The sequence below is a fragment of the Melanaphis sacchari genome, unplaced genomic scaffold (genome assembly GCF_002803265.2).
Source record: "Melanaphis sacchari strain LSU unplaced genomic scaffold, SCAv2.0 Contig44_pilon_pilon, whole genome shotgun sequence".
NCBI lineage: Eukaryota > Metazoa > Arthropoda > Insecta > Hemiptera > Aphididae > Melanaphis > Melanaphis sacchari.
In genome coordinates, this window is record NW_020271295.1 from 1714207 (window position 1) to 1740074 (window position 25868).

General features: G+C 24.6%; 2 protein-coding genes across 3 annotated transcripts in view; one reads left to right on the forward strand and one right to left on the reverse strand.

The window, feature by feature from the left end:
* Window positions 1-2008: 2008 nt before the first annotated feature.
* Window positions 2009-4680, reverse strand: LOC112598013 (WD40 repeat-containing protein SMU1). Its single transcript, XM_025344312.1, has 10 exons — window positions 4452-4680; window positions 4300-4366; window positions 4020-4163; window positions 3833-3947; window positions 3437-3625; window positions 3131-3360; window positions 2840-3063; window positions 2659-2760; window positions 2398-2581; window positions 2009-2333 (listed from the first exon to the last, which is right to left on the reverse strand). Exons 1-10 carry the CDS (start codon window positions 4475-4477, stop codon window positions 2082-2084), a joined length of 1533 nt encoding a protein of 510 aa, XP_025200097.1. The 5' UTR covers window positions 4478-4680; the 3' UTR covers window positions 2009-2081.
* Window positions 4681-4846: 166 nt separating this feature from the next.
* The window catches only part of LOC112598014 (protein roadkill), a 46243-nt gene continuing 25221 nt past the window's right edge, over window positions 4847-25868 (forward strand). The window contains exons 1-2 of one of the 2 annotated variants that reach the window (XM_025344314.1): window positions 4847-5204; window positions 5368-5415. The gene's annotated coding sequence lies outside the window, so the exon portion shown is untranslated. Of the gene's footprint in view, window positions 5205-5367; window positions 5416-25868 lie in introns of those variants that run through there. The other variant, XM_025344316.1, reaches the window with a different exon arrangement.

The window sequence follows — 25868 nt, forward strand, 5'->3', positions numbered from 1 at the left end:
ATAATAGTTCAATCTTTTTATACACATTAGAATGTACATTTTTATCAGAATATCTATTTCAGGTTTTATATTATTTTATTTTACTTGGTTTTTATCAACCTGCAAATTGTAATCAGTAATATTATTTTATTGTATTGTATATAACATTTTTTAAATAAAAATTGATTAATATTAAATCATATTTTTAGTTTAAAAAATAGAACAAGTTTATTTAGGTAATAAACAATATTATTGTATTAACAACTTTGTGTAAATTTAATTTCATTATTCTATAAGTACTGAATTTTGTTTTTTTCCTAAAGTGTTTATGTGAATATGTGTAATATGAATTTATATATTATCAGTAGTCATAAATAATTTCTACACAGCCTAAATTTTAATTTTAATTAAAAAACTAAAAAAAAATTATTGCTCATTTGAGGATCCTAATGGGAAAAATCTAACTGAATAACTGAATTAACTAGTTATTTTGGGTCTCTGGATATTTTTATTAAAAAGAATTTTTTTATAAGCAATGAAATATTAACAAAATAAACTATTTCTAAAGTCTAGTGTTATGGTCGTTATGGATATTTAAACGTGTGCTGGACAACTTAAGTTGAGAAAATCAAAAAATTATATTTTCTTAATACTATTATTAATGTAAAAATTATACAAAACTAACTTGTATTAAGACACACATTGGTTGGTTCTCACATGAATGCTCTGTAGTAGAACATTAATATCTTACTTTATATATTTTAAAGGCATCATTTATTTGGGTGATACTACTGATACTTAAAATTTATTTGATTCAAGTATCTATCATTTGGGTGAATTTATGTTTAAGTGATTATTTGTAACTATTTTTGTATGCAATCCATTCCAAATTTGAGTTCAGCATAACTGATTTGGTATTGTTAGCTTTAATATTAGAGTGAATTAACTAAAAAATATTACTAAAATAAAAATTAAGAAAATTATTTATGTAATTTTGTATGTTAGACTTTTTATAAAATTTCAAATTATTAATAGTGCATTATATTAAAATGTATACAAATTATGTTTAAAAAATGGTTTTAACCATACTAATTAAAATTAACTGAAAGCGTTAAGTCTAAAATAGAAATGTGTTAAGTATTCATATCACTGTATTAATATATTTTAAAAACATAGGTATTATGACTCCACATATTTATATCATGTGGCTTGGCATGGCACATTGGCTGCTACCAGTCGCAGAATGCGACTAAGAGTAACGGCCACAGCTACTAGCTCCCGGATGGGTTACCACCCGGGATCATGGTGGTTAAAAACCTTGCTATACATACACGTATTTACTATTAACCGTAACAATCATAAAAAAAACAACCTACTGTACCAACCTTCCCCTACCACAGTTCATAACATCTACAACAGCTAATGTCCTTAGTCATCGAAGCTTAAGTTCAATAAGAAAAAAAAAAAAATTATTTTATCATGTTAGTTAGTATATTACTTTGCATGATTAGGGTTCGGGAATATATTCTATGTGTGCGGTGTAAACAAGATTTATGTATTTAAACTATAAGTCTATGGTTTATCTGTTTACGTCTTGGTTTTTATGGTTTGAAAATAAAAATATTCTTCACTTAGCGCATTTTTCTCTTAAGAGTAGCAGTGCTTCTACAAAATGTATATTATATAGTTTGTCTTTGTCAAAAAAATGTTGGTTGTTTTAATCCTCTACAGCAAGAATAGGAAATACAGCTAATATTTTTAAAGTCTTATAGGTTATTATAAATATTAATGAAAACAATTTTTATTTAACTATTATTTATTAATTAAAGTATGGTATATGTTTAGTACTAAAATTATTATAGTTTACAGTGTATATTGAATAAACTAAATGAAATATGTCAAAACGCACACAACAGAATACATTACAGGTAGATATATTAATAAAATATAAAAAGTAATTAAATTAATTTTTATTTAATTACAATATGATACTCAAAACACATTACTAATAATGTATACTTATCAAAATTATTATCATTAATTATTAAATGAGTTCAATTTTTGTTTGAATTTATACTATTAGGATATTAAACATAAACAATTTAAGGTTTCCATAACCGTACCATACCATCCTCGCAGTAGGTACATAATAAATTTTGATGAGGATGATGTGTTAGTCCAATAACGTCTTTTTCATGTATTTGTAGAGTTTTTTCCAATTTTCCACTGTTTAAAGAAAAACAATACAAATTATAATCTTCAGCAACTGCATATATCCAATCTCCCCTAGGTGACACCGTGGAACATACAAAATTGCAGCCTTCACGTTTACCACTGGTAAATGATCTAACAATCTATAAATATAATTTTTTTTTATCAATATATTATATTTAAAAAATATTTTAATGGATTACTCACTTGGCCTTGCATATTCATAATGACAATGGTGTTTGAACGGTTACAAACAACAAAATGATCTTGATTTTTAGGGAAGAGATGCACATTGTTAACAGCTACATCGGCTGCTCCCATAGATTTAAAGGTGTGTGTACATTCTGTAGTTTTCACACTCCATACTTTTACAGTGCTATCACTAGACGCGCTGTTGTTACGAATAAAATATAATATTAAAAACTGTTTATATTAATAATTATTAAGGCTAATCTTAATAATATTCACCTGATTATACTATGACCGTCAACAGTATATACAACTTCATTAATAAATGATGTGTGTCCCCTGAATTCTTTAAGCGTTTTTCCAGATTTCAAACCATGAATTCTATTAAAGTAAAAAAAAAAAATTATCAACATAAATTTTACAATAAACATATTTTTTTTATTTTTATTAGTAATATCACCTTATAGTCATATCAAATGAACCGGTTAAAATTTGAGTATTATCTCGAGAAAATTGTACACAAGTAACCCCTAGTACATGAGCTTTTTCAAATTTTCGCATCACTTGTCCAGTCATTATTTTCCAAACAGTCACTTTTCCACCTTGAGAGCCAGATACCAGCATTTCACTATCACGAGAAAAATTTAAACTTAGTACAGCGTCTTCCATAAGCATAAAATTATCCTGAAAAATAAAAAATAATTTCAAGAATACATCATAAGTACTAATTGTTTAAAAAATTTAATATTACTTGAGCTTGATATTTAAGATCTTTTCTTATTTTTCCTGTAACAAAATTGTATACTTCAATAAATCCATCTACAGTGGCAGTCACCAAAAACTGGCCATCTGGTGAAAATCTAGAACATTCAACGTGACTCTTTTGGATAAATTTAATTTGCTTAAATAATTGAGTAGGGAATGTTTCTTCCTCAAGATCTCGAACTGCTGCTTTACCTCTAAATAAATCAATTGAAGTACCTAAAAATAACAGTTTAAAATTTACATAGATACCTGTTATAATTTTTTTTTTAACTTAAATGATATTTTAAAATACCTGGTGGTAAAAGACCTTGATGTTGTTGCCACTTTAATGCTTGGCCTAATAGTGCTAAAAGTCTAGATGATGGTACTACAGATACTTCACCAGCTAATGATTGAGCAATAGCAATCCTTCGTTTTTCTTTAGATGTACCTTCTGGATATGCTTCACGAGGATCAAAATAAGACCGAGCTAGAAGATTTTCTATAACAACAAAACAATAAACTAACTATATTTAAATTAAAAATATATAAAAAGAACAATGATTTGAATTTGAAGAGAAATTAGAATTTTCAATAATTTAATAATTAAACTTTTTACAAATATATATTATAAGTCATCAGTATTTTATTAGAATAATCAAAAATTTTCAATTATTGTGACTACCATTTATAAAGAATATAATTATACCAAGGTGTATGTAGCGATCAGGTTCATGTTGTTTTAAAGCAATCATAGGATCTGTTTGACGTAAAAGTGATCGAGCAGCTCCAAGTTCACGCAACTCTATCAGTTCAAATACAACCTGCCAATAAATAACATATTATAATATTTTAAATTATTATTATTTATTTAATATAAACAGTAGAACACTAACTTGTTCGTACAAATCAATTAATTTACTATCAGGTAATTTCAAAGACTGTACTGCTTTTAAAACTGTATCCCAATGACCATTGTGTATATCTGCGACAAAACCATCAATACTATCTACTGTGTTTAATGATACACTGGTTTCCTCCTAAAAATGTAATGATAAAATTACTAAATATGAATTTACTATAAAAAACTAAATCTAAACTTGGTACACTAAATTTTTATTATTTCAAAAATGAATAGTTTATTATCTACAAAAGTGGAATAGTTTAAACAATTACTTGAAGAGTTTGCAGAGATTTCATTAGATTTGACTCCTTCAGATATTGCTGTATAAGTCGGATGACACTGTAAATAAAGTTAAGTTTAGTAAGTAATGGGAACATTTTGTGTTAAATACATAAAATGATATAGTCATATGAGTAGTACTAACTCAGCAGATTCTATTTCAATGGACATTTTTCACGAGTCGAGTAAACTTAGTACTTAGACTGGACAAGTGTTTGGGTAAGACTATAACTATGGCAGCCAGCAAACAGAAAACGAATTATTATATTTTAACGAAATTTAAACTCATTTCACAGTTTTTAATGTTTTTGATCCTGGAAACTGAAAAACGGTGACTATAATAATATAGTATACAGTCTGCGACACGGCCTGATAATCACATGCCAAACAAACAAACACTGATAACGCGATGCAAACATTATAACATCGACATGATAATAAACTATGCAACATTGCAACCTCGATTCTCGCAGAAACGCCCAAACACGGAATATTGTCAATTAAATTTATGTGATAAGAACCGTTCACAAAGTACAAACATTAGCTAATTAATTATTACATACGACACAATAATAATATATACGGCAGCAGTCTGCTGAATAGTAGTATTTTACTGATTGTTATTATTATTATCTTAATGGCTATATGGTTACATAGATTGTTTGATTGTTCGTCTTACAGGACACCGAAATTACGAATGTTGAAAACTATTCCTCGGCGATGTTTTTATTAAGATCATTAATTGTTAAATGTTTTATTTCGCTTGCGTTTGACACCGCATTTTGTCGTGTATTTTTAACGAGATTTGTAGAATAAAATTTTTCGTTGCTACAACATTAGTGTCAAGGTTTTTCGTCCTATACTGATCTCTTTGAATACGAATCTTAAGGTTTAACTGGTAAGTTTCGATTGTCACCTTTGTAAAGTGTATCATCTTTTCCTCGATTTGTGTTTTTTATATTACCTAGTTATAATTGGACAATACCTAATAAATAACAATTTTATTTTAATATGATATTATGATATACACTTGTTTGATTATCAATTAATGTTTTTTTTAGACTGTCAATCAACATTTCAATTATTGATGTTTCATCATCAACACTCTGGTAAATAAAAAAATGTATTATTAAATAGATTCTTATATTAAATATATTATATTACCTTATATTATTTATTTATTCTTTAATTAAAATGCTAATAAACCTTGATAATAGAAAATATTTTACATGTAATTCATGTGCATAAACTAATTCAGGTTTCCACTATAGTGCGGTGTTGTGTAGAGTCGGATAAGTATTATATTCAACTTGTGGCTAACTTGTTAGTGGAATTTTGTTACCTACATATTAAATACTTGGAACACAATGTAGTGAAGTAGTGAAAACCTGGATTTAGTATCATAATTTTAACTATTGTGGGTAACTAAAGAAAAACAAAATATCTATGTATGTTTTACCACATTTCTGCAGAATTAAGGAATATTTTAACATGCTACTTTATGCGTATTTTTGCAGTTAGAAACTAGACTACAAAGCCATGTGTTTTTTTTTAGCTTACAATTTTTTTAACTCATAATCTTCTCTTACTTTTAATACTATATACTTACTAAGTTGTAATGTTCCCTGATTTTGCAGACACATATATATATATGTATATACCTGTATATACTCAATATTTACCAAGTTCATAATAAAACAAAAGATTGTTAAATTACAAAATATTTTAAATTTCAAGTATATATTTTAGAATAGTTTTGTTAGAAATTATACTTGTGTTCAAAGTGAATAATTGATAATGATATATAATATACAATTGAAATAATTTTAATAATGTAGAAAATAGAACAAAACGGTATATTTAAAATTTAATTTTTCTTAAAAACTCAAAAATTTATTATTTAATAGTATATTTATATTTTTTGTATCTTGTAATAAAAATATGGAATTTTACTGTTACCTATCTTTGTTAAAATACTACCAATTATATTTTGAAAAATATGTTCAAATTTTAGTATACTAAATAGGTATATTTAGACTAATATCCTCTTCATAAATATTTAGTGTCTAATTGTCATTTAAATATGTTTTTTACAATGTATTAAATGAAAAATTATTTTGTTGAATTTCCAACATTATTTATATAATTAAATTAGTTGAAGTGAGTAAGAGGACACCGCACCCGCATGTGTTGTCTCTGTCTTACATACATACAACTTAGCAAATTTTCGTTCAGCAGAATCCATTTTATATTGTTAGTTTTAACATTAGAGTAAATGTACCTATTATCAAACTTAAAGATAAGAATTTTATCTAGGCAATGACATAGACTTTTGTCAATAATATAATTTTAAAGTGAGTTATGAGAAAAATTAATACTTTAAAGTTTAATAACCTTGGCTCGTTTTTTAATCAATACAAAAGATAAAAAGAAAATTTTTGGTTAATTTTTAAAAATATTCTGCTTAATAAGATGATTTGCTAAAATTATTAAAATTTCTTATGTTAATATTTTTTTATTATTTCTGTAAAGTACTAAAATCTTAAGCCTCATAATAAGACTTTGTGAAAGCTTTGAAGCAGTGGTATAGCTAGGATTTATAATAGAGAGGACGGGGTTTATCAAATTAATTGTGATGCCTAGGTAGATTTTGGCCAGTATAGCTACTGTATGAATTATTGTATCACAGGAAACAATTAAAAATTTAATAAGAGATGGAGGAGTATATATAAATTTACAAACTCACTGAATATACCACTATTTAGAAGTATTTCTTTTATCAAATAGCAAACTTTAAAATATAATAAATATATATTAATTAACTCCAGTCCGTATTTCCTAGTAAATACTATAAGATACTGCTTAGGGCCGTAGTTTATCAAATGCGACAAATAATTTTTAATATTACGTTTTTATTATATGGAACTAAAAGAAGTGCAACTAATTATAAAAAGTTTTTATACTAATGGGATTGTGATAGTATTTATATTTTATGTTTCTCAATTTCAAAATTCTAAAATTTATCGCCCTATTATATAGCATTGCTGCATTTGTAAATTTTCTGTTATCGTGTTATGTAATATACGACTTGACAACAGACAAGTGGATATGACGATCATAAAATAAGTTATTAATATTACGTGGGTTGACTATTGACGATTGTGTGTTTATCTGTACCTAATCACATCTGCACTGTGTCTTTATCACAAGATATAATATTTAATAAAAACAATCATTAGTCGATGCAATCACGAGAGCTCATGTGGTATCTTCTATAGTGTTATAGTAATGTACGTGTTCGGTTTTAATTTTTTTTTTTTTGGTACAAATGAAGTTCACACTTTTCTAATTTGTGACGGTCGATTATGTTTGAGTAGTTATAAGTATAAAAAAATCGCGGAAAAAAAAACTAAACAACTTAGTGCAAAAAACCCCAAAAATAGATTTTTTTTTTTTTTAAATCAAACATTATTTTAAATGAAATTGACTCTATACAAAAAAACGTTCGCTAGTTGTTTAAACTTGGGTACCTGTAGTATTATGGATATCACTTATATTATCAACTGTATTCAAAACGTCACATCCTTAGAAAGTTTTTCAAATAATACTATTGAAAAAGATGATGTACCAATAGTCGATTTAATCAGCGAAGATCCTGCAGAATAGATAATTAATGATTTGACAATTGATCGCTTATTACTCAAAGAAATAAAATAAAATATTGACTATGATTTATTGTCAACAAAATTAAAGTTTAGGAATAAAACGCGATACTTAAGAAAAAGTGTATTTTATTGGAAAATTTTAAATGGAGAACAACAGCTTCGAAAATTTCTAATTTATTCTCGTAGTAAAAACGCATTATTTTGTATTCCCAGGTTCTACCAAACTTGCTACGGAATATTAAATGGACTGAAGAAATGTTATTAAGGTTGTAAAACGACATGAAGTCTCTAACGAATATATTAATTGTCAAATAGTATTTTTACGTAGGAGCAATAATTTTGGGAGAATAGATAGTGATCTTTGTGTTCAAATAAACAATGAAATAGATTATTAGAAAAATGTGTTGAAACGGGTTATTGCTATTATAAAAAAACTGGAATGTCGCGGTCTTCTATTTAGAGATTTTGTGGAAAAATTTTGAAGTCAAAATAATGGTAATTTTGTGATGTGTTTAAAATTAATATCTGAATTTGATCCTTTTCTAAGCAATTATATATTTCAACATGGAAACCCGGGTAGTGGCCCTACATCTTACCTCTCTTCTAAACAACATGTGATGAAATAATTACATTAATGACAACACAATTTACTAATGTAATTATAAAAAGAAATTAAAAGTACAAAATATTTTTCGATCGTGATAGACTTAATTTCTGATATCAGCCACACAGACCACTTAGCATACGTTATTCGTTATGTTAGAGATGACGGTTTTGCTGTAGAACGATTTATGTGTTTTTTTCTAATGTTGGTCATAAGTCTAAGACACTTGAAACGGCTGTAATATCTTTTTTAACTAAAAATTATATTGACATAAACAACTGTAGGGGCTAGTCGTACGACAACGCCGCCAATATGTCTGGAATTTACCCGGGTTTACAGGCAAGGATAGTAAAAAATAAATGCATACGTGTATTATGTTCCATGAGCTGCTCACTCGCTAAATTTGGTTGGAACTTGTGTAGCTGAATGCGTGAAAGCAGGGTTATTGTTTTTTAACACTATTCAACATCTTTATTCTTTTTTTTTCTGCATCTACTTAACTATGGGATATTTTAAAGTCCAGCCTAATGCAGTAATGCTCAGTAAAAAAGTTTTCAAAAGAACAGATGGAACTAGGTGGTCTGCTTTGTATGAAGCTTGTGACAGCTTATATCAAAACTATGACGATGTTCTGAGAAGTTAAATTTTATTAGAAGAAGATGATTTTGAAAAGGTGATGACTCGTTGTAAAGCAACTGGCTTAAGACGTCAACTTGACTGTTTTGAAACAGTTTTTATTTGTATATTTTGGAATGTAATTTTGGAGCGTTTTAATAGTACAAGTAAACAGCTTCAAAAAGTAAATACAGAATTGGAAAAAAGTAATCGAGCTCTATAAATCTTTAGTTAACTTCATAACATCTATTCGAAATGATAAATGTATTAATGAATATATAATTTTGACAAAAAAAAAAAAAATAAAAAAAATAAAGAGTCAAGTGCACGATTTTAATTAATTAAGGACTAAAAAAATGCAAATTTAAAGCAGATGAAACAAAGTAAAATGAAGTCCATATAATTGGAAATAATAAATTAAGAATAGAAATATATTTTACCATACTGGATCGCGTGAAGAGTGAAATTGAAAAGAGATGTGCTGTTTATATCAAAACATCTGACAAATATGACTTTTTTGACTAATTTAATATTATTTTCACCTGAAGAAATAACTTAAAAATCTAATTAACTCCAAGAATTCTATAACGATAATTTAGAAAAATCATTCGCTTATGAATGTGTTCATTATCTTTTATATATGTGTTGCATATCTTTAAGGTATAAATAGAAATATTGATGGAGTTATCGAGTTATCAATACTCTTATGCGGTAATAATTTAGATACAGTTTTTCCTAACGTAGATATTGCACTACGTTAAAACTCGTAAAAATTTATTTTTGAGTAAGTATGGAAGGGGATAAACTAAATTCACCAAGTTTATTGGTAATTGAAATTGAACTAGTGAACAAAATGGACTTCGATGAAATAATAGATGATTTTGCGACTTAAAAGTCGCGCAGAAAGCCGATAAGTACTAGGCAGTAACTATTTAATTTTACTACCATGGTTTTTATCATTATATATTTTATATCATATTTTTATAACAAGTTTTTCATATGAATGTATGTACTATGCATGCATTTTTATAAGAGCTATATATTTTTATTTTACTGTATTAAATTTTTAAGTGATAAAGAAAACAACTTTAATTGTATGCTTTAATCACATTTTTTTAGGTTAAAAAAATATTGATATTAAAAGGCGATAATTTGTTTAGTACTTAAAGCAGCACAATGGTTTTTTCTGGCACTAACACGAAACATAGTATTAACTTCAGAATTGAATACTACCATTAAATACATATTAAAAATTAATATCATTGTTAATATAATTGTAGTATTATACAATTTATATACATGTAATATGTATCTACATTTGATATATAACTATTTGAAAAATATTATTTTTCTGTTAACGAATTTCATTTAATAATAATAATTAATTTAAAGTATATATTTACTTATTTTATAATTAGACTAAATATATTGTCTATTGAACTTTTTCTTGTTGCACAATTTTTGACTCGAAAATGCACTACAAATTTACGGTCTGCCACCTCTAAAATATTTTGACAATAGGTTTATGTAAAAAAAAAATAATAATTATTTAATTTATTTAAAGAATGAATAGTACGAGATAAATTCTTTGATTCACACCTTGATGTTTGGAAGAGAATAATAAATATACATTGACATTTCTGGGCAAAATAAAAACCATAACGGAAACTTGAGATCTAGGACATAATAATCGTTATAAACTAACTAAAGTGGATTATTCTGTTTTGTACTTTCTATCCTGAATAATAATTGTAGCAAATGAAACGATTTCATGAGGTCAAACAGTCAATAGTGGGCGTTAAAAAACGCGGACTGTATATGTACGTATATTCACCGTCATACAGTTTCAGGTCAATATGATAGAACGGAGTAAATAAATAGGATCTCTAACAAATATGTGCCTTCTCCATTGTTAAATACTAAACCGAGGTCCTAAAAATATCGATATTGTAATTTAGTTTTTGTGTAATATTTCCAATTTAATTTATTAATTACCTATTAATGTAAACCTTTTTCTTTTTAAATTATCGCTGTTTAAAATTTGGGTACTATTGTATTATAATTTATTAATAGCAATTATATACAATGCATTTATATGTATTTCATATCGTCTATACCAGGGGTCATCATTTAATATTTTTGAAGAACTACACTAGAAATCTGAAAATTTCTGAGAATTAAAATTTTTAATTACATATTTTTAACATATAGGTAATGGGTATTAGGTATTATTTTAAAATTAAATGTAATTCGAACATATTTTTTCTTTTATTTATATATAAATATACCTATGTTATTTATTCTTTATGTGCGACCGCCATTTGGTGACCTCTGGTCTATATTCTATAGGTTTTGAAAACAATGATAAAATTTAATAGTGTATTTTAACTTATGGAAATAGGTTTTTAATAGTTTACTCAAGCGTATTTATAACAGATTATAAATAGCTAATAGTTAATACCTAGAAATACGTAATATGTGGTTAATTTACTAGTAATATTTAATATTTTTGAATATTCTGCACATAATAAACATGTACACAATTGTTAACTGTGTATAGGTAACAGTATATTAATTTTTCCAAAAAATATTCTATAATAGTATAAACAGTATAAAAAATGTTTTGATTAATTTGAACTTACTATCAAATAAAACATTTTATTGTACTATACATGTTGAACATATTATTTTAGGTTCACATTATGTGTCAAACTAACTCCTGTTACGACACAAAACTACGAAAGTATACCTTTGCTATCGAAAATTTATTCTAGGGCATATGTCTACAAGTTATTGTGATTAACCTGATTTTCTACCATAACATTTAACCTAAACGCTTGACCTTTTTCTATATGTATTCACTCGCTATATGAAATGTACTATAAAATATTTACGTTGGTTCTTTTTTTTAATATAACATTTGGTTTATTTCTGTGATAGTTCGTTATTATTGTATTATTGGAATGAATTAAAAATACATTCAAAACTTTTATAATTCATGCAGTAGGTATATTAAATTTTGGATATTTTACAACAATGTGTTGATACTAAAATAAAAAGTAAAAAGTGTCCATTAGTTTTAAAAATATCTGGGAAAAATATAAATAAAAAATTAAGCGAAACCATTTTTGATAAAATCGATTTTGGTTTTTGGTCATAACTCATAAATGAATTACTGTTGAGACTTTAAATTGTCTCCGAATATTTATATTAGCATTATACGCGTATATTGATATGAAATGATTTTCAAAATATTTCTGCCCTTTATTAACTATTTATAGGTAGGTATTTCATAGTTTCTACTTTTTATTTTTTTTCGATTCATGTTTTATACAATGTTTTATTTTATGTAAACTTTAATGGAAGGTTCCATATAAGTTTTTCTTATAATAGTTATAAAAAAAAAATTAAATACACACATATTTTTTATGAGCATTCTTTTAATTATTGTTAAGATTGGATATTCACATATAAACAATTTTTGTTTTTAAATCGTAGAAACTTCAAAAAATTGATTGCTATTTAATCATATAATGATATTTTTAAAACATTAAGTTTAATTTAAAACTATTATAATAAGTATTTGATATTTTAAATTGTTTTTTTTTAAGTGATGATAAAAATATTTAGATTAAAAAGCTTGCAAATATGGTAGAAGTTCTTACATAGCTTTTTAAAAATATTAAAAATATATTATAGAACATATTTTTTTTTTATAGACATTTAAAGTTAAAATTCTACAAAATTGGAAATTTAAATTAAAAATAACAAATTTTTACATAAAATTGTTTTTTATCATTTAGAATGATTTATTATTAAATTGAATAATTCAAATTTAACTCATACTTACTCAATGACGAAAAATAATTGACATTGTAAGTTTACACAGTATAGCGGTTTTTTCTAAACTTATACTTTTATACTTTCGTACACTAGATTTTAAAGTTGTAAAACTTAGCCCTCTGATGACTTTGAGTTGCCTATCTCAGACATATATAATAGAATATACTTAGTAATATAGGCTGACAGACTGTTTCTGCTCGATTCGTTTTTTGTATTCAATGATTTGATTGAATTCAAATTTAACATTTATATAATATATTAGTGACCTCTATTCAATAATGAGGTATTATACTCGCATATATTGTACAGTAGAGTTATTACTGATTTGCCGACATTTTAAAAATATTTTATCGTTTTAATTACAATATTGTTAAATAATTGAAGTTATATTTATATATAACGGCTTTTTGAGTTCTGGGCCTTTGTAATTTCGTAACACAAGATTTTATGAATTATAATATTAATGTTTTTGAAATTCTTGTCTATATTTTGATTTTGCACACGGATCTATGTTCTCTTTCTAATATAAGCAATTTATACTTTAAATATATGATTTCTATTCACACGCGTATAACTTATTAGTTATTATACCTGATGGATTTTTATTATTTGTGTGAGGTTTTTATTGAAAGTTAACTTAGAACCGGGAGAACAGTGGACCTACAAAATATATATGACAATATATTTTTTTTGTCGTATCCATTATTATTATTATTTAAATTTAAAGGAATGATTAATGACAATTTTTTATCGTTTTAAAAAATAAATTTACTTAATTCAATTGCATAAGTAGTTTTTATGCGTTACATGTAATAGTGTTAGTTATTATCATAAATTTAATTACTTTTTTTTATTATCTCTACATTTATTTAGTAAAAGAAAAGTTTATTTACCCTTACTTAAAAACTTTAATGAATACTTCTGATTTTAATTGTGTTATATCGAAAATAATTACAATAAATAAACATTAAGAATAATAATAATATAAATATATTATTAACTTTTAACAGTTCTTAATTTTATGATACTGTTTTTTTAATATTATTTTGTTGTATAAAATAAATACATTAAGATTTATACTCTATAACTTTAGTATAATAATATAACTAGCTGTTGTATTTTTAATTTAAACTTGATATTTATGATAATCACATTAAAAATGTACTATACGATATGAGCCTTGTTTGAACTATAAAAATTTAGTTTTCTTTTATCAAATAACATGACATATTAAAAATAAAAAAAGTATGTTAAGATTTAAAATTTCATTAAAAATATAAATCGAATTATTTAAGCATTTTCTAAAATTATCTCTTTCAATTACATTTCTGTCCTTTTTAAAATTTCGATCGATTCAGTGTTCCTGGAAAAATAACTAGGTATTTAAAGACTTATATAGATGTAATTTTTTTTTTAAATTTTTGATATTTTTTAACACTTTGAATATTAATAGGCCATTTTTTATTTAATGTAAAATTAATTAATTTTCTAAATTTTAATTGTAAATTTCTTTAAAAGTAAATGTCTTATTTTTCCTACAAATGTTCGTGTTTTTTTATCTATCTAGTTTAATTTAATAGTACATGAGTATATATTGAGTATATTCTCCCTATCATGCTTTGGTAAACATAACTTAAACTATTTGTTCATGGTTGGAACTAAATCTGTTGTATTAGCATGAGAATGATCTAGGGACCTCCAACACAGTGCATACATATTTGATAAAAATAATGTCACGGATTTATGGGTGTGTGGTACATTGTTACAAGGAGGACGTGCGTAATGAAACTTTAGAAGATCAAATAACGGTCATTATGTTAGGCAGCGTTCACTCATGTGAATCATTCAAACGTATTTTGATGTTATGATTTTATGATATAAATTATAAGGTTTTATCAACTTAATAAATATTTAATTATATTACACGTTTGGCTTCGTTTGGTTTATCTATTTTGACTTATTATAAATATTACCATTAGTTTAAATATAAATTTCAATTAAGATAGTATAATATAGATATGAGTATAGTTGTACTAGTGTTATACAATTTCTATATTAATAAAAATTAAGTAAGTAGGACGAACGTATACTGTAATATTTGTATTTTAAATATATTTTTTATGTAATTAAAACGTCCATAACACCTATTTATAATTTAGGTACATTCGGTTATATATTAGTATTATATGCTTACGTTTGTATGTCATATTATTTTTCTATAATAGTATTATTTAGTTATATTATATTTGTTTGCATTTTTTTTTTTTTAATATATAAAGGTAAAAATAATACAATTTACTACCTTCTAAAGATTTCTCTAAATAATAAAACCTGCATACGTTATGTAACTAAGAAGAGAGAGATGGCAATAAATCGAATTGTAGGGGCTTGACCGAAATGACGGTAAAGCGACAGGCGCGTGAAATTTGGAACGAATCGTACCCCAGTCTTTTGCACAACGCGCGACCTCCCTACTCACCAATACTCGCGTTGACCGCATTTCTCTTAGAAAGTATTTTACATGTCGCATTTATTTGCCCTCTTATCAAACAGTTAACCTCTTGCTGACTCAAATAAACATATTATGTGTATTTGTTTAATATGTTTGTGTATAAAAAATATAAATATATGAGTAATGTGTAATGTATAAGAGTATGAGTAGTATGACATATTAAAATGATTTCTGAAGATATCAATAATGTATGTCAATGTAGTATTATTCCTTATCATTTCATATTATTTTTGCATATAATATTAATTATCATGATTTATATTATCACAGACACATTAATATGTCTATATGGACATGGTACTATGTATAAATAAACAGTTTATAATTGCATTAAAATTAAATACTTTTTTCAGTAAGTTTAAGAAAAAAATTTAACTACAAATTTAATTTTTTATACTTATTTTTTATTTGTTTGAACGCCATTTCATTAGTAAATTTATTAATTAGTTCATAATATTATATTTTGTGCATATTATTAAATTATAAATGTTGTTCTTTTACATTTTTATAGTTTTTTTTTTTTTTATTTAATGAATTATTTAAAACTGTATACAATATATATCGTAACCTTATAAAACTTCCTTAATTTTTTTTCGTTTTTTGGGGTTTATTTATACTGCAGTAACGCAGTACCTATATATATTTTTAACGATATCGATCTAACCTGAAATTGAGCAATACAGTACACAAGTAAGACACAATGATTTGAATAATCGTAAATTACACTGTTTAGTCTGATGGAAAATGTAGAATAATGGTGCCCCGTTTAGAGTATTTGTGTCGGGTCGGCCAGGTGCTCTATACCATAAGTCAATGATGACCTCGTTCTCGAAACCGGTGTTAACTAGGTCCGTCTTTCTGTCGAGACACCCACAGCCCTTTTACTTTGTCTGCATCTATTGTGCCCCATAAATATCATTGTTTTTTTGCAAATAAATAAAACTTATAGCACTAAGCCATTAACGGAAGTATGTAAGAATGGGTATTAAATATTAATTAAAAAAAATTTTTTTTTTATTTAACAATTATGCAACAGTAATTTTATTTTATTAAATTTTTATATAGAGCTGATAAAAGCGTACTTTTCCTTATTTCTTCGTAACTAAGACTAATATCAATTATTTTTATGATTTTTTTCTTTCGTAAACAATATATATCTATAGAATAAAAGTTGACAAATCAGGTTGATGTTAGCTATGATATATTTCCTGGTGTTATTAAATATTTTAAAATTCATTTTTACAGGATGATTAATTTTTCTTTAACTTTCGAAAAATAATTGGAGAAAACGCGCGGTTAAATTTGTTTTTGTTTGCAGCTGTCTTTAAACATAACCATTATTTCGGTAGACGTTTAAATAAATTTTAAGTAATAAAACTGTCTATATAGGTTTTTTTATTTTGTTCGTCCTTAAGACAACAAAGAGTAGACGGCCGTTGTGTATGACTGGACCCTAATAATGTGCCGAGGTCGTACGGGTCAGAGCAGCTGCTATAAAAGAAGGCTTCAGACGTTCTAAATCATCCGTCGTGTGTGATGGTAATGGTGGCCTTTGATGAGAAGGATATAATATATTTTATTGTTGTTAGGTTAAATTATTGAACACTTTTGTAGCTTCATTTTTAATAATACTTTTATATAAATTATGTTTTATAGATATTTATAAAAAATTTTCCTATATTTCTTAATAGAAAAATTGAATATCTTAAAATTTATTTTATGATTACTTTATTATGTACTATGATTTAATCCAACTAAACAATTTATAAGCTATTACAGGTTTCTTTGATTCTGTTTATCTTTTATTAGCATAAACAAATTTTCTGTAGTATTTTGAGATGTAAACTCGTTTTTATTTGACATAAATTAATTAATTCTTCAATTTATGCATTTAAATTAGTTATATATATATATAGGATTTATATGTTTTTTTGTCGTTGTAAATTTATTGTTCTGTTACCCAAAAAATTACACAGAAAATTGGTCATTTTTACTTTTAACTCTCAAAGAGGATTATTAACTACCTAATACCACACATTGTAAAATAAATACATTCATCAAACAGAATTTATAAAATGACAAAAATTATGAGTTGATTTTAAAATTATTCTGCTCTTTTTGTAGGTATTTGATTTTGTATTTTTAATTTTATTTAACAATAAAACATTTTTGTTTGTGAGGAAAAATATTGAAAAAATAATTTATGGTTCCTAATAAGTTATATAATATCAAAAATACAGATACCGGTTTTTTTAAAGTGTTTAATGTTCAAATTTATAAATATTATACAAAATAAATAAATAATTTTGTAGTTACAAGTTTATATATTTTTTTAAATTTTATACCTAAAGCTTGAAAATTTAATGAAAATTAAAAAAAAAATTAGCATCCCAATTTTTATTTTTTATGAAGAAACTTTATATCTTTATTAGTAAGATATTCAAATGTAAAATACTAAGTAGGTATTAAAGTATTTATTTCTTCTCAAACAATTTTCGTAACATTTTTTAAGATATTATTTAAAAATTAATTTTTTAGAAACTTAAAAAATTTCATTATTATTTAAATGTTAATATTTTGTACTTAATGAAGCTTTAAAATATTTAGATTAATTTTAAGCTATTTATTGACATTTAAAAATTTTAGTTTTTTTTTTCAGCGTAAATAATAATTTTATAGTTCTTTCCAATAGCATGAAGATATTAAAAATACATTTTCATATTTTTTTAAGATAAGTGTTTTAAGTTAAGATTTTTTGAAAGTAGTGTCGATAAACGTCCCTTCCCACAAGTCGCCATGTCTTATCTATCTATCTTACCATGTTCTATTTTTCTATTAGAATACTATTAGTTTTATAGTATATATATATATATATATTAATATATTATATATTATTTATTCCATTTCACGATAATTTTATAAAATGTTTGAACATTTTTGTGCTCATTGTTTATAATATTTTAATTTTTAGGTGTTTTATAAATAATATTATGTAATAAGCTACTTTCAAAATTAAAATATTTAGAAACTTGTGTGAAATTGTTTATTATAAATTATAATGTTTTTTTTTTTAAATAATTGTATAATAGTTCAATACGGAGACAGAATTAGAGAGTCTATAGGTATATTATTTAACTTTAACCTAAATACTGGCTTATGATCAAAAATTAATATTAACTAATTTTGCTTTAGATTTTTTTTGGTGGTTTAGTGAGGAATGATAAATTGTACTGTTGTTTCTTTTTTTAGTTTAATTATATTGGTGATTAATTATACATATAAATGATGAATAATTAATAATCATATTCGATTTTAATTATGTAACTAAACTTTAGTTCTCCTTTATATAAATATCAGCATGCACTTAAATGTTTAAAGTAATTATTTGCTTTTATATTATCATATTTATAACTACAAACTTTAAACTACTGGTATAGCTGATTTATTTAAAGTGGATCATTTAAATAATATAAATTTGTGAATGTTTAAAAACTATATATTTTCTACTTTTGATTGAAATTTAATTAATTAAATTATTTACTATTATTCTATTTGATCAACTTAATCATTTTTTTTCTTAACATATCTGGCAAAGTAACAAATTTATAACTTTAACAGATATTTTATTTCTGGGTCACGTTGCAATACACATACGGCAAATGATTAAGGTGTTTACGGTTGCATATTATTATAATCCATATTTTATTAAAATGTTTGATAAAAATGCAACATACCTATGTATTAATTTATTTTTTTTTCTGAAATTTGTTTTTAATTCTGTGTAGATTGGCGGTTGATTGATTGTATTGGTTTTACAATGATATACAACATGGTTTTTTTTTTTGTTCAACGTATGTGTTTGCGCTTTATAGTAGTAATAATTTTTCGATCATTAACTTTGAAGATGGTTTTTGGTAGCAATTTAGATCTAGTTGATACTTTTGGGAAATAAAATACTTAAAATCCATTAGTCAAAATAATAATTAACTTTAACCAATTTTTATTAACATCGAAATGTTATAATTCAGAAACGAATAACTAATAACTATGTAAAGACTTGCAATGTACACCAAATATGCATGCTAAACATTATGTGACCTTCAAAATTATTTGGCTCTCTGTTTGCTATTTGTATCTACTTTATTTGACTTTCAATATATGATAAAATATCACAAAAATATTCGAATCATATTTTTATTTAAAATTTATAAAATTGTTTATATTTTTTTCTAAAGTTTTCAAAATTTAATACAAGATAAGTTTTTTCTTTTGAAATTAAAAAAAAAAAGTTTAGTGTAATGTCACGTTAATTTTGTTGATAGTATTCAAAGTTTTAATTTTGGACGATTTCGAAATTTTATATTTTTTAATGTTCAGGTAATAACAATTTTAGTAATTTTGTTGTAATTCAAAAAATATTATTCATCTAGTAGTTTGGAATTGTTTTTAATAACATATTGTATTATTTACTTTACATAATGGAATTTTAAAAGTGGATAAATGTTAACAGCTATTACCACGAACCTATTTACATCTTTGTACGATTAGTCTGTATTGACTTATATGTAACAGCTAGTAATATTATATGAAATAGTATTATAATAAATAATGATTACTAATTATTTTATTTTTGGCAAAAATCATAGTTCAGCTTATTTGAATAATATATTTATATCTATACTTTATTTGTTGTTAGCCATTACTAATAGTAATAAAAAAAACTTATAAAATATCTTTAGAAATATAGAATTTAAACGTTTCGCTAAGAATCGTATTTCATTGTATAATATAATAATTTATCTTTGAATTCATGTTTAATATATCCATGTTAGTGACTTTCTCAATAACGAGGTATATAATAAACATTCTGTGTACAACATATAAACTTCTCGGTTTTTTTTTTTATAATTATTCTTTTCAAATTTCTTTTACAGCGGTAGGAGTATTATAAGTATTTCAAATTATATCTTACCAACTCATGAATCTATAGTCTATACTGATAATATAAAATAATATACCTATTTTTGTATTGTGAAAGTTATACATTTATGTTGATTATTTTGTATTAGTCTTTTATTTTATTATAATTTTAATTTTATTCTATTGAGTGATAAATTAAAATTATAAGCTTTGTTTTCTATTTGTATTTGATGAAAAGTATACCTATTACTTTTTTAACTATAATATATTGTAAACGATTAGAATATTTTCAGAATTTTTATAGGAAGTAAATTTTTTATAGTTTTGTCAAAATGTAGTTTAGATTGTAAACCTAATAATTAATGTACTGTAATTATAATTTAATGTATATAAATACTGTTAAATGCTTGTTGCATTTTCAAAGATTTTATAAAATATCGAATTTAAATTAGTTAAAATAATCTCGTTTTATATTCATAATATTTACTTATAAAAATAATATTAGTTACTAATTTTAATATTATTACTATTATAATAATTTTTTGACATTGCTGTTGTTGGCATTAGAATATAATACAGGCAATCATAAGATATTATGTGATTGCAATCCTTTGGGTAGTATAATATAATCGTATACTAGAAATCGGTTGATTGCGTTAAAAGCAAGGAGGCTGTAATTTCTTTAATCAGAGCTCAAATAAATGGTGTGAAGAATCTTATGTATTGGTGTGGATAACGTATAATGACAGAGTTGAAGGAGAGAGGGAATGAAAGAGATGAACACATAAGAGTGAAAGTGATTTTGGATGTCTTTTTCCCATCAGCTAACGGCGTTGAAATGGCTTTGGTTTGGTCTAATGCACACTAAGAAAGACTTATAAACGTTATATATGAGGCTAACAATAAAGACGATCGAACTTTACAAGGACTTCATTATAACACGTGGCGAGAATGAAACACGTGGCAATAGTTTTCTATTTCATGCATATTTTTATTTGTATGCTACACCTATTACCTACTGTTATAAAGTATAAATAGATTTTATACAGGTAAAATATATTGAATTAGTGTTTTTTAATTTAAATGCTTAATAGTTTGATTAAAAAATCTATAATCAAGCCTTATTTTTGGGTGGTTGGTAAATTGGGCCACACTTTATTTAACTTTTATGTATAAAATATTGTTTTACCTTTTACTGCCCGTAGATTGGATCATAAAATATAAATATAAAACAAAAAAATAAATGTATATATAACATTTGTTAACTTATTATTTTATTTTTAATACATAAAAAAAACAATTATTATTTTTAAATAATGCCTTACAGATTCCACAAATTTAATATAAAACAAGGTTCATAAAATTAGTTAAATAATTATTAATCTCTAATGTTCCCACGCTTCTAGTAATTTTAATATAAACTTCTGATTAAACTTTCAACAAAACATTCAAAAATTTGAATTGGATGTGACATATAGAAATAATTTTTGAAATTCGAATGAAAAGATTTAACTTAGTTTGTAGTTCGAGTTATTAATTTAGAGTATATAACGTCTGTATATGCGGAAAGAAAATAGCATCGTCACAAATATGTTTCAAAAATATAATCGGAAAATGTTGTTAATTTATTGTTCTATGGCATTTCACTTCTAACATTTATTGCAAAATAGTTACCTAATTCTTCTGAATTTAAAAATTACATTTTAAATATATTTCCTTGTCGTTTATCTTTTTAAGAAGTCATCTTTATATTCTTTACTTAATCCTACTGTCTGAATTTTTCGCCACCATGATTACGCATAATGAAATCTACATCCTATAATTTCTATATCAGTCCATGTATATAGTTAATTCCTTCTTAAAGTCTTTCTTTAAAATCGACAATAACTTGTATTGGTTTAAATTGTATGCCATGATCAGAGCAATAAAGGATAATTGATTTTAATGTAATATATAAGCATCTTTTTGTTTGTCTTGAAGTAGACAAAGTACTAGAACATATGGATTATTTGTATAACTATGAACAGAAAATAATTGATAAAAATGCTTTGCATTGTATTCAAAAGTACCTTCAACATAAATACGTATATATTCCAACGAACATAGGAAATTTAAAATTATAATTGTGGAAAAAATAATAATATGGTCAAATTTAATGATTTTTTTATCTTTTCATTGTGGTTAGGTTTTAAGACCTAAGTTTGATTCATCTGTCAAATAAAAAATAACAACTATATAACAGAAATTAACAGTTTTGATGTACGTATCTGTTTGTAAATTAGTAGGTATTGAAAATATTTTTGCTGGACATGTTTTCTTGGTATATTGCCAACTAATTTCGCCACATTTACTTTCGTGAGTAAAAAAAAAAAAACTATAATTATTATAAATTATTTTTTTCCTCTCTCTGACATTATAACTCCTATTGTACTCGTATATTATCGAACCAAATGTTTAATAATAAATATGGGTGCCTACTTCTCATAGTATACGGTTTATGATATTATGTTTAATATTGTACAATATTTTATTAGTTTGTTAGTTGACTATTATTGTAAATTTATGTTTTATAGGAATCTATTGTTAGTTTAGTTTTAAATTTTACACCTGGTAAGGAGGATATAATTGTAAAAATTAATTATTATCTATATAGTTTTTAAATATATTTGCATTTAAATCACCTTAAAAATTATTTCTGTGGTATTGGTAATAAATAAAAAAAGTTTGTTTATATTTTTATGTTAAGCAATATGTAGTTGCTGTTGACTGCTTTTTTTATTACTTATGAATATCATATCAAAACCGTGTATACTGTATTTTATAAATTATAATATTATATTACTCTAAATTTTAGAGTCTAAAATAGTTTAAACAATTTACTTTAAGGATAAATGATTAGTCTTTTGAAATATAAATACGTTTACGTATAATCATTTAAAAATAAACATTTAAGATTAAACATCGCAATTTGCAATAAAATTATTTGTTGATCTAGTTGATACTTTAAATATCTTTAAGTATTTAGTTTTAGTTCTGTACTTTCTCCAACATGGTGTTTAATCATTGTAACTTTCTTGAAAATGTAAATAATTTGTTAATCAACGTGACCAAAGTCCGAATATTCCGTTATGTATACATTCTATTCTGATTATAAGCTTTGGGGAGGGAAAGGCTTTATGTTTTTTGTCTTTGATTTTGTGAAAGCCGAGCCCGTTGACGCAGCTTTCGAAAATTAAAAGAAAGGCGACCAGGGCAGATGTTACGAAATACCCGGCAGTGAGTACACCAAACCGCCACCGCCGACGCCCGATGGATAGGTACACACTAGAGAGAGTTCTGGCGCACACGTTACCCAGCATCTAGGTTAGAATAATGTAGTTAAACTTCCGCCTCCATCAACGCCAAACAAAATCGCAACAATAGACGAAAATAAATAGCTGTTCGCGCATTATTTGAGCAGAACATGATTTTCATATTACATTGCCGTGCTCAATTCTGTGTCTATCTTTAGTAAACACACTTCCTTTTAAATTGCCATAATTTTTATCGTTCCCTATTTAAATTTATTTACCTTGTCATTTACATTAAAACGATAAATGCGTTTCATTTTGGGTTCATACAGAAATATTATTTCTGGTATAACACTTCTAATAAGAGGTAATTTTTATATGCACATTGCACAATATGCATAGTAACACCTACATTAACTATAAATTACCTATTAATAAAATAATAACTAGTTTTATCTTTTAACAATTAAAATATCAAATGCACATTTTTGTCATACAGATTAAATATATTAAAAATTATCTTGATTTAATAACTATATGAAATGAAATGATATCATCGTATAATGTATATACTATATACCTAAATGTACATATAATAATATGTACGTATGTATATTTTATAACTATTTATATGCACTGAATGTTAAGTGAGTTTTTTCTGTATATATAGGTACTATTGATTACGAGTCGTTATAAACTATTATAGAACATTGATATTTTCATGATTATATACATTTGACCTAAGGTACGTAGGATGTCTCGATATTTTGATGATAAGTACTACATAATATGATGGATGTATCAATTGTGTTTCATTATAATAAATGTTATGACTTTCTAGATAAACATTTTTTTTATGTTGTATATGCTTGATAACAACTGCAGTGTTCTATAGTTTTTATTTTCAATATTGACTTACATATCATGTTTGTAAAATATAGGTAGTATTTGTATATATATAACGCAAGTGTATCTGTTGTACTAACAAGCTCTTCGATACGCCCACCATATTTTTAGTGGCCTGAAAGTGTTCGGGTGAATGGGAAAGTCGAGAAAACGTCCGATTTCTACAGGCAGCTTCATTTCTGGCGTCATTATCGTAACACTATGGTACATTTCTCTGTAAAATATATGTATGAAACTCTCACCAACTATCATTGTTGTACAATATATTTCTCCATTAGAAAGCAATCATTCAAAATTATATATTATTGACCTTTCGATACTTTACATATTTCAAAATTTTTAAGGGAGAAATGATATTATTTAATCATTTTATAAATCTTATAAGATATTGTATTCGGAAGGAAGGGGTAAATTGTAAACGACAATAAATAATTTGTATTAAAATTTGTTTAATACTCAATAGTAATAGTTACGATAATTTAAGATGTTTTTCAAAAAAATAACTACAACTAATAAATACCTGATTTTTAATAGATTTGTAACTACCAGTCCTTGAAAAATTTACCTTATCGATTATATTATACAGGCCATCTAATAATAATTTAGCTAACAATATTAGGATTACTAATAACTTAATCGTCAAATAATAAATTTGATTTAGTAATATATATAATATAATATAACACAATTATTATTCAGTTTTAATTATTTTTCACGTTAGATAAACTTTATTAAAATGATAAAAATAAAAGTTTTATTACATTAAATTGTACTTCGTTTATTGAAATAGGATCTATTTTAAATTCTGTTCGTATTATTAAAAAAAAATTAAAATATAAAATTAAATAATAATTTTATGAATGATTTTAAATATAAAACATAATTTTAGGTTATTAACTGTTTTCTTTTGAAATAATTAAATTTGAACGTTAAATAATATTAAAAATTACAATTAATCCTATATTGTACCTAAAGTTTGATATCATAAATTTAAAAAATATTCGAAGAATTCAATATTTAGAAACCAAGGAAATATAATATAATTGCTTTCTAATGATAAGATCCCATTAAATTATAATTAAAAAGATTGTATAATTAATTAAACATTAAAAAAATGCTCTTTATGATTAAGTCCATTAATTTTAAACATATGTTTCCAATTTCATTATCCATAACTATTTATTTGATATTTAGATATTTAAAATAC